We start from the raw sequence: 11498 nt of genomic DNA on the forward strand, positions 1-11498 counted from the left end.
AGAGAGGGATGATGTTGGAGTGGTCATGAAGGCCAGCCTGAGGAGTTGATATTTGGCCTAACATCTAAAAAATGAAGAAAGTTCAGCTGTGGAAAGACCTGAGGCCAGATCTGAAAATAGTTTCTGGAAGAGTTGACTGAGAGTGCAGAGGCCACAGAACCAGAGCTCCCTTAGTCAGTGAGAGGGCTCTCAACTAGAGCTGTGGTCTTCTAAGCTGTGTATGATCTCCACCAAGCCTGTTCTCTCCCTTTCCTTGGTGTTCCTCACCTCCCCTAGGACCAGTCTCTCCAGTTTTTGTGCCATATAGGGACCTGCATGTGTGAGTGTCTGTCCTTTGCTTTCTAATCTCCTCTGGGCCCACTTGTATTTCCATGATTGTTGCCAACATATACATCAAAAATGACAACATCATTTGCATCAAGATGTAATATGCACATTTAAAAAGACGACATCAGTCACATCAGTAAACTGACAGAAATTCATGGGTTACCGGTGTTCCTTGCCTCTTGCCCAATCTTGAACTGAAAGAAATACTCAGGGCTGGAATGCTTGCTTTAGTTGCCTGGAAGGTAGCAATGTTTCTCAGGTTCTCAGGCTCTGGATATGCTCTGACCCAGAAAGAGGAACAGAGCTGTGAGCACTATCTTCTTATACATAATTGTCCCAATAACAGAGAAAACACTGAAAAGGAGTTACCTTTCAACAGAAGAACAACTTATAATAAAATGTTAAGAAGTTCCTAGCATTTAGATTCAGTGAAAAGGAGAACTGTGTATGTGTATATTGTCCATTTTCCCTACTAATGTAGGAAAAGTTTGGTGTGTGTGCTAAAGAGAAACAAAAGGGAAGTTCTAAGTTCATGAAATGAGCTTAAAGCAAAGTTGGCTCCAAATTGTGTGCTGTGATATCCCATAGAACAGAGGAGAAGCACCAGCAGAAACTGTTGTTGCTTAGCTATTAATTGCCTGCTCTTCTTAGAACACACAATACCATCCAGCCTTCTTGGACACTAACGACTTTCTTCATATTCTTCACATCCATGCTAATAAAATCTTTTGAGAAATAGATCCTATTTTGTTTTTTGCTGTGAAAACAGAACCCCACGTGAATCATTATGGCCTAATGATTATTTACCAGTTATCATGCTCTTCTACCCAGGGGGTGATTCCAACGTTCCGTGTGAAGTTCCTGCTCAGGCTGTTGCGGGGCAGGCTAGAGGTAGACCTCGACAAGGACAAACTTTTGTTTAAGCACATGTGCTATGAAATGGAGAGGCTGCACAACGGCGGTGATGTCACCTTCCATGACGTGCTAAGGTATGACGGGGTGTTCTGGTTACCTAGTGCCTCTCTGACAGAAATATACCACAAATGGAATGGCTTGAACAAACAGGAGTTCATTCTCTTCGGGAGGCTAGAAGTCCAAGGTCTAAGTGAGGGGCTCTTGTGAAAGACCCTCAACCTTGGGGTCCAGCTCTGCCTCCTGCTCCCAGCCCACTGGAGCTAGAGGCGTTTCTTCACTCAGACAGCTGCTGGCTGCTGAGGCTGACAAACCCAAGGTCGACAAATGAAAAGGCACAGTCTTGATGTTACCAAACCACATGGCAGGCCACTCATTCAAGTCCATTGTAAGTCCCAAGGTCAGCAGAGCGTAGCAGGTTGCTGAGCAATGACACGGCTACATGCAGGGTTCAAGGGTGCCATAAGCTAGAGACCATTCCCCAAGGCTTCTGCTTATATGAAGGAAGGAGACCACATTCTCTAAGGCAGCTACTCAGCTGCTCACAATAGATTCCACCATAGAGATGATTACCAGTCTCATCATGGGGAATACTACATCCAGCTGCCCAGCCACTCAACCAGGCCCAGCCAAGTTGACACACAAACTTAACTACCACAGGGAGCTTTCACAATACTATTATCACAGAGCTGAACTGAATCCAGAAATTAAAGTTGTGATAACTGAAGGCTTTGTGAAACACAACAAACATGTATATATATTAATAACCTAGAATGCCACCTTGATGGTGAAGCAGAGTCACCTATCTCAGGCATGGGGTGATTTTGCTCACTGTCCTGTAATGATCGGTTCCAAGTCAGGGCATCACATGGGGAAGTGAGATCCAGTGGCCTGACATACCCAGAAATGCTACTTCCTGACTGAAGAGTTCCTGAATAATAGAGTTAGAAGGAGGCTTGGGGAGCACAGTCCTACTCCCTTCATTTTGCAGATAAGGGAACTGGTCCTGAAGAGCTGAGAGGCTTGTCCATCATTAATGTAACAGAGATTGGTGTTTTATTTCTCCTCTCTCTGAGAGACTTCTTAAACAAGGAGTTTATGGACAAAACTCAGATCTCTATGGACTTGGAAAAGGTAACAATTACATGTTTACTTTCACTAATCACTCACTAAAATGCAGCATTTCCTTCAATGATAAATGGAGGCAAGAGACCATACTGGTGTTAACAGTACCTATGTCTTTATCAGCAAGAAAAATCATAGATGTTTTCAGAACAAAGTACTGTTGTGGCTGGTATCTGAAAATATCATTTATACTTATCAGCACTTTAGAGTTACAGTAGTCATTTGACCTTCATTTGATATTATTATTTAATGCACCAGGAAAGATGCCCAGATGTTATTATATCACAACCTTTTTTTAAAAAAAATAATTTGAGAAATAAATTTCAACATAATTGATTTCTTTTATAATACTGTGTATTTTATTTAATACATTGAAACATTATTCTAATAAATGTTCCCTAGGCTCCACTGCCAAAGGAATCTACACCATGAAAAAGTTAAGAAGCTCTGACTAGTTGTAGCTATTTTAATCTGATGCAAGTATCTGGCAAGTTGGGTAACTTTGTCACAAATTTTAGGAGGGTAATGATGGTATATATTGTGCCTAGCACTTGGAAAATGATCTCAACAGGAAATATCTGGGAGAAGTTCTCCCAATTTATGAATTTTCTTCTCCACTGTTCACTTCTTCAAATACAGAATCATTGTACCAAAAAGAATTGCTCGACATTCAATCATTTCAGGAGGTAGCATATGATCAAGGACCAATGTATTGAAGGAAAAAGTCCAACCTGCACTGAAGGAACTGGTGAAAGACAAGTCTCCAGGAATTGATGGAATACCAATTGTGGTGCTTCAACAGATGCAGTACTAGAGGTACTCACTTCTTTATGCCAAGAAATTTAGAAGATGGCTGGCTATCTGGCCAATCAACTAGAAGAGATCTGTATTTGTGTCCATTCCAAAGAAAGGTGATCCAACAGAATGTGGGAATTATTGAGCAATATCATTAATATCACGTGCAAGTAAAATTTTGATAAAGGTAATTAAAAAATGGTTGCAGCAGTATATTGACAGGGAATTTCCAGAAATTCAAGGTGGATTCAGAAAGAAATGTGGAAAAAGGGATATTATTACTGATGTCAGATGGATCTGGGCTGAAAGTAAAAGTACCAGAAAAGATGTTTACCTATGTTTTATTGACTATGAAAAAGCATTTGACTGTGTGGATAACAAATGATGCATAATGTTGCAAAGAATGGGAACTCCAGAACACTTCACTATGCTCACAAGAAACCTGTACATAGACCAAGAGGCAGGCATTTGAACAGAACAAAGGGACACTGCATGGTTTAAAATCAGGAACAGTGTGTGTCAGGGTTGTAGCCTTTCACCATGTTTATTCAATCTGTAAACTGAGTAAATAATTTGAGAAGCTGGACTATATAAAGAAGAACGTGACATCAGGATTGGAGGAAGACTCATTGACAACCTGTGATATGCAGATGACACAACTTTGCTTGCTGAAAGTGAGGATGACTTAAAGCATTTACTGATGAAGATCAAAAACTACAGCCCTCAGTATGAATTACACCTAAACATAAAGACAGTCAAAATCCTGACAACTGGAGCAATAAATATGATATAAGATATGATATATGATAAATATAGAAAAGATTGAAGTTGTTAGAGATTTCAATTTATTTGGATCCACAATCAACACCCATGGAAGCAGCAGTCAAGAAATCAAAGATGTATTGCATTGGACAAATTTGCTGCAAAACATCTCTTCAGAGTGTTAAAGAGCAAAAATGTCACTTTGAAGACTAAAATGTGCCTGACCTAAGTCATGGTATTTTCAATCACCTCGTAGATATGTGAGAGCTGGGAAATGAACAAGGAAGACTGCAGAAGAATTGGTGCATTTGTTTGAATTATGGTGATGGCGAAGAATATGGAATGTATCATGAACTGCTAGAAGAGTGAATAAATCTGTTTTGGAGGAAGTACAGCCAGAATGCTCCCTAGATGTGAGAATGGCTAGACTTCATCTCTTGTACTTAGGTCATTTTGTCAGAAGGGACCAGTCCCTGGCAAAGGATATCATACTAGATCAGAAAAAAGGGGAAAAACCTTAGCGAGATGGAGTGACACAATGGCTGCAATGATGGGCTCAAGCATGGCAATGATTGTGATGTCGGCACAGGATCAAGCAGTGTTTCATTCTGTTGCTGATAGGGCCACTATGAGTTAGAACTAACTCAACAGCCCGTAACAACAACATTCACTTCTTCCAAGGAGAAAGATAAAAACCAGAAAGAGATGGGATAGAAAACATATATGAAAAAGAAACAGATATGTCTCTCAGAATGTTACGTTATTAACCTTTTCTCCCATGACAATTTTTTTTAGCTTGAAATTGAGGGACATAGCCATACTGTTGTCATTAATAGTTAACATTCAACATTTCTGGAACATATCAAACATAGTCTGATGTAATGTGATTCAGTGGTCCCTCTAATAAAAATGGACCACAGGCAAAGTCAACACTGGAATTGTTTGCCTCTCCCTATTCCTATACCCAAGTATATAATGAAAATAGCTAAGCAATGACAAGACTGTTGGTAAATTAAGGGAGAGAAGAGCATATGTACTTTTTCTTCTGTGGTCAGAAGGAGTTTAACAAAGAAGAGAAGGCCATGTACCAGTGCTGCATGGAGAAGGTCTCTCAAGAGCTTCCCATGTTTTGATTTAGGTTTCAGCGGTAGAACTGAGTGTACAGCCAAGAGCAGGCAGGGTTGAGCCATAACCTAAAATTCTGTGGCTGTACCAGCTTGACAGAAGGGGCTATGTCCTTTGGCTTTCAGACTGGACACATTGAGAATTGTCTCATTGCCCAAGAGACCTGATGCAACAGGTCAGCAATGTTAGCTTTGTTTTGTCAGTCTTTTGGTGTATTGTGCCAAAGGCTAAATGCAAATGTGTATTAAACTCTGATTTTGTATGTATCTAAAATTAATAAAATAGAAAAGGATACATGGGGACAAATTAGACAAATTGAGAGAATAGGGTGAGGAGACACCCATAACTCACAACCAATGTATTAACAAGACCCAACTGGAGCTAAATGTAAAGAAAATATGAAGAAAGCATCTCTTTCTTCAGCAGGAGATGTTCCATCTCTTTACATAAGCAGCTGACAATGGAGATCAGAGCCTAGGCTGGATCTTACTTTTTTCTCCTCAACCAACTGCTACATTTCACTTACTGTCTTAAGTATCTTGTAAAAAACATTATCTCAATCATTTAATATGGTAAGTACCATCACTATCCCCATTTTACAGATGAGAGAAGAAACACAGAGAGGTTATTTAACTTGCCTGAGGTCACACAGCTAGTAAGGCGTGGCATCAGAATGCTACATTTGCTGAGTTGAGTAATGTCCTTTCTGAATTTTAAAACATCTAACAGCCTAATCTCAGATGCTCTGGACCTAAGTTTGCTGTGGTATTTTCTCCACTAGCATGCTTTCTTACCGGTCAGTTGACATCCGGAAAAGTTTGCAGTTGGAGGAGCTCCTTGCCAGGGAGCAACTGGAATACACCATAGAGGAGGAAGTGGCCAAGCAGACCATTCGCATGTGGCTGAAAAAGTGCTTAAAGCGCATCAGAGCTGTAAGTGGAACAAGAAGCATATCAGAGTTTTAATATTTTCTCTTTCTTTTGAACAAGAAAGGACAAAAGAAAAAAGCTTCATGAACAGCAGGATTAGGTTTTTCTGTAGTTTGCTTTGCATTCCTTCCTCCACTATCTCAACTTCATCCACTTACGATGGTCAGATGATGACTCAAACCTTAACCTTAGTCCAAATTTGACCTTATTCTCTTTAGCAGAGTGCATTGAAGTTTAAACTGAATCATATTTGTCTAAATTACATGAATTTTTTAAAAGCATTTTATTGATATTATAATATTTATGATTTCCATTTATTAAGCTCAAGTGTTTAAGATTCCAAAATCTCTATATATTGACTGGCAACAGAATTTATCCAACTACTTTTCAACTGCTCCTAAAAATTCCAACATACTACTCATAATCTTGTTTGGTCTTTAATTAAAGGCCACTTCTCCTAGGAGTGACTTTGATTTTGTTTGCAGCTTCCTGAACTTAAGTTTATAAGATTCTCTAACTGATAAATCAATGAACATATATTGTGCCAGCATATAACTGTTTATAATGAACATTTCTATTAGGGAATTACTTTATGAATACTTTTTAACATAGGTTTCAAACACACAGGGGGAAAAAAATCAAAGTAATCACTAAACATATATAACAGATTTTTGCATCCTGTTGAATATCCCAGCCTCCTAAAGCAAGGCCAACCACCCACTGTGGCCCAGTCACAGCAGGCCTACCATAGCTCTGCTAGCCCCAGGGATCACATCTGGTCCCCTTGGGCCCTGATTGGACACCAGAGTCCTGATTCACTATCAGACTTCCCAGCCTCAGTATGTGTCAAACCAAATTGTCCAGCTGGGTTGGCCAGATCCAAGAGAAGACCCAATGTTTAATTCCTCCCTGTGATGTTCTCTCTGTCTCTTATAACCAGCAGGAAAGGGGCAACCTGCCCTGACTTGGTGAAAATGGAATAAAATAAAAATGGAAAGAACAAAATGTCATGTTAAACAATTTAAAAATTTTATTTTAAATAAAACACAACCTTGACCATAACTCTTCTTATTGTTATGCAAATAAAAGTGAAAGGGGAAAGCAATTAGTAAGTCTTTAAGCTTTCATTTATATCAATCTAATGTCAGTGAAATTAGTTAATATCACTCTTATTTGAAATTCCTAAGAAGTTACCAGGTACACAGTTTCTTTGGAGAGGGAGAAGAAAATATGATTTGGGCAATCATGGGCAGGGGGATTGTGGGCTTATCTTTCGGTTATTGAAAGAGTATTTGTGTTCTATAGAAACAACAGCAGTCCTGTAGTATCATCCACAGTCTGCGAGAGAGTCAACAACAGGAGCTGAGCCGGTTTCTAAATCCTCCCAGTATTGAGACCACCCAGCCAAGTGAGGACATGAACGCTAACAGTCAGGATAATAACATGCAGCCAGAGGTATGGGTCTTCATCCAAATATGCCCTGTGGGGTTTTCCATAATAAAAATAAATGGGTGTTGGTCACATAAACATTTCAAGCAAGGTCACAATATTCCTACTTTCCAATTGAAAACACCATAGGAATATGTTTGTTCCCCAAAATGGGGAGAGATGATGTTTGTGTCTTTACCTCTCAGGAATCAGTTTAGGTTGTTTCAAAAACTACCAAATATATATTAATGAGCAGAACTCAATACTTCTGTTGATTTTTGGCTAAAGAGTTAACATAATATCTGTCAGAGCATAATGAGTCCAATATTATGACATAGCTCAGGAGTGCACAGTTTACATGAAGTTCTGCCCTGTTCTTCCCTTCACCAAGTCATAGAAATTTGCAGTAAAATTAGTAGATATGCTTATTATTGCTTTTCATTATTCAGACTCATTGGTCTCATCCTTCTTTGGTTGGGCATCAGAATAGTATATGGAATTTGGGGAGGATTAGCTTGAGGACCTCCTATTTACTAGGGCACAGCTTATTTTCATTTGCAAACTCAATCTACACATCTATAAAAATTAAAAAAAAAAAAAAAAAGTACAGAGAGCCATCAGAGTCCTGGAGAGCCCTGTGCTTTGAGGAACAGCTGGCAGGGAAGTCCTGCTCCTTTATGAGAGCTCAATTATTATTTGAGGTTAACAATGTGGAGCCAATCCAGCATTCTAAGATGAACCCTCTGGCAACGTGAAGCTTTGTAGGGTGTAGCAGCACAGTCAGGTGCCAGGGATAAATACTAAAGCCTAAGCCTCCATGGCCACAGGATGCTCCGAGAGGCCCTCTTGTTCCATATCCCAGTGTTCAGTGGGTTTTATGTTGTTGCCTTCCCAGTCTGTAGGACACATCTGCTACCCAAACAGGGACTTGAGTCGGAATAGTCAACAAAGGAGGAGGAGGGAGGCTCCCACAGTGGCCTTCCCACCCATCTGGCAACAGCTCATGTGGGAGCCAGGATAAGGTAAGGGTGGCCAATGAGACAGGGTTGATGAGCCAGGGAGAAGTGAGGATTACAGAAGATCTCCATTTTCAGATAGAACAGTCAAAAACCAAGAGGGGATGTGAAGACCAATGTTTGTTAGTTAGGAAAGGGGAGGTTGACAGGCCAAGCAGTGAATTGATAAAATGTGTGGAAAGTCTTACGTTGTTAATCAGTTTTATCCTCCTTGAGGGCGTGTTTTGTCTGCATGTTTGTTAGTATTTTGCCTGCTAAGAACCTTTTTTCTGAAGCTCTAAGTGCTGACTTCTAAAAGTAGGTAAGCTGGTCCCTGCTACCCCACCTTCCTGGAATGCCACCATGCTTACCAGTCAAGATAAGAAAGATGAGAGATGGCATCCTCAAATGTGGAAGGAATGTGGTGGTGGGGATTGCTCCATGGAGAGCCGTGGAGGTCCTTTTCACAAAGTGCAATGGTGGCTCTTTTGCGTTCTTTAACTCTTCTTACCTATTTTTACTTTGCTCTTTTCCATTGTGGACACTGTGTAGACATCTCATTCTTCCCCCTTGCTTTCCTGCCATGTTTTCTTCCATTTTTAAAATTAAAAGGGGGCCTAACCCACTGCAGTAAGAGAAGGTGCTATTTAGAATGCATCATTTATTGCATTATTATTCACAATAGGATAAAGGTGGAAATGACCCAAGTGGCCATCAAGAGGTGAATGGGAAAGCAAAATGTGATATTATCTCTACAATGGACTGTTATTCAGCCGTAAAGAGAAATGGAAATCTTGACACATGCTTCCACATGGGTGAACCTTAAAAACATTATGCAAAATGAAACTAAAAAAAAGGCAAGGAGACAACATCTCCTGACCTCCTCTAACCCCACAAGAGGAAGACAGAATCACCATCAGTAACCCAAGGCCTATTATTGCAAGGCCAGACATGCTGCCTCCCTCCAGCCCTTTCACCAACTGTTCCTCCCAAAGCACCCACAAATTTTCTGCTGAGTTCGATAATTCACTGCAGTGGCCACATAGAACTCACAGACTACGGGGTTTATTAGGGAAGCACCAGGCTACAATTCAAGTTCAGGAAAAATGCTCAGTCTCTCCCAGCCCACAGTCTCTCTTCTAACAATCTCTCACAGTCTCTCTCCTAACAGTGAGTGTCCCTTGGTGTCTCACTCAGCAATGCATGTCTCTTGCATCTCTTTCCCAGCAGTGCATGTCTCTCAGGAGCACATGTCTCTTTCAGCAACACATCTTCCTCAACCAGCAGTCAGAGAGAGACTTCTTTTGCCTCTAGGAGGCCTCCTTTTGAGCCTGGCAGAATGGCCAAACTAACCAATCATAACATCAGAATTCTAAGCACCTGAGAGAGAGCAGGAACCTCCCAGAACATTGCTTTGTGTTGCACCCAACAGAAATACCCCAGGTGGATAACTTTTACAATCAGGAGCTCCTCAGTTGCTCACAGCAAATTTCACCACAGAGTTTACAAAGTGTTATGGCTAGAAAAGCCACACTAAGTAATTCACTACACCGCAGAAACATAAAAGGACAAATATTGTATGGCACTACTTATATAAAATATCTAGAATAGGCAAGTGCATAGAGATGAAATGTTATTAGATTACCAGGGCAAATCTGGTAGGGAGGGGCAAATAAGGAGCTATTGCTTAAGAGGGACTCTGTTTCTATTTAGGGCAATGAAAACATTTGCAAGTGGAGAGTGATGATAGTTGCACAACATGGTGACTGTAATTAATGTCACTGAATTGTACACTTAAACATGGTTAAAGTAGCAAATAGTCTGTGAAATATATTTTGCCACAATAAATTAAAAAAAAGAAAGAGAGTTGTAACTGCTTAGTTCTTCTCCCATGCAGACTAGCAGTCAGCAGCAGCTTCTAAGCCCCACTCTGTCAGATAGAGGAGGAAGTCGGCAAGACTCAGGAGATACTGGGAAACCCCAGAGGAAGTTTGGTCAATGGCGCTTGCCCTCAGGTATGTATATCAAGTAATTTATCCATTGAGGCATTTTAAAGGCATTTATTCTCTGAGTTTTAAGTTTTGAATTTCTAAATAGAGGTCTGCATCTAAAGTTATTTACATACAGTGGAACAATGAAAAGTGTATTCCATTATTGGAAATATTCCCCTCAAACCAGCTGTTCTCTATATATAACTATATTGGTCCTTATTTTAAGCTACCATGTTTGAGAAAACAGCACCTATTAACAAAGAAAGACATCATAGTCAAGATCTAGAAAGAAGAGAAAAAGATTTCTAAAGGCTTCCCATGTGCAATCAAGGCATTCTTAAACATAGGCAAAATTTATTGAAGAGGGAGTAGCTAACAGCAAAGGAGCTCTGGTGGTGTGGTGGGTAAGGCATTTGGCTGTTAAACAGAAGGTAGGCAGTTCAAACCCACCAGCTGCTCTGAGGGAGGAAGATGAGGCAATCTACTTCTGTGAAGATTTACAGCCTTGGAAACCCAATGGGGGTCACTATAAGTCAGAATCAACTCAATGGCAATGAGTTGGTTTGGTTTAGGGAGATACAATCATTCTACAAATGAATCTCCAAGTTCTCAAAAAAGGTACAAGCCATTGCTTTATATTCAGCATTCACTCTGTACCTGGGCTGGTCACCATCTTCATGTAATCTGCTTTACCTCCATAATAATAACAGCAACAACAAGGACGTGCTTATATACCATTTAGTGTGTGCTAGTCACTATTCTAAGTGTTCCCTCATTTAATCCTCAAAATAATATTATGTTCTTCATTTCACTAATGAGTGAAAGAATTTTCTTCTAGGGAAACATGGTGTTTAGAAAACCAGAATAATCTTGTTTAAGGCATTTTGGGGTTGAGGAAGATCAATGCTCTGCATAGCCAAGTGTCCTCCATACATGGTTTTCCCTATAAATTTAAAAAAAAATTCACTGCCATTGAGTTGATTCCAACTCATAGTGAATCCCATTGGGTTTCCAAGGTTGTAAATCTTGACAGAAGCAAACTGCTTCATCTTTCTTCTATGGAGCAACTGGTGGGTTTGAGCCATGGACCTTTTGGTTAGCAGCCAAAT

The 11498-nt window shown here is 40.1% G+C and overlaps 1 protein-coding gene across 1 annotated transcript in view; it reads left to right on the top strand.

Annotated features, from left to right (window-relative positions):
* NALCN (sodium leak channel, non-selective) overlaps positions 1-11498 on the top strand; it is a gene marked incomplete at its 5' end in the record, with an annotated part of 145472 nt that overhangs the window by 131187 nt on the left and 2787 nt on the right. Inside the window, 4 exon segments of the mRNA XM_042781961.1 lie at positions 1159-1316; positions 5828-5978; positions 7281-7430; positions 10296-10413. Of these exon segments, the coding sequence (XP_042637895.1) occupies positions 1159-1316; positions 5828-5978; positions 7281-7430; positions 10296-10413 (577 nt within the window).

Source organism: Orycteropus afer, unplaced genomic scaffold (assembly GCF_000298275.1).
Source record: "Orycteropus afer afer isolate SDZICR_OR568_19922 unplaced genomic scaffold, OryAfe1.0 scaffold00206, whole genome shotgun sequence".
Lineage (NCBI taxonomy): Eukaryota > Metazoa > Chordata > Mammalia > Tubulidentata > Orycteropodidae > Orycteropus > Orycteropus afer.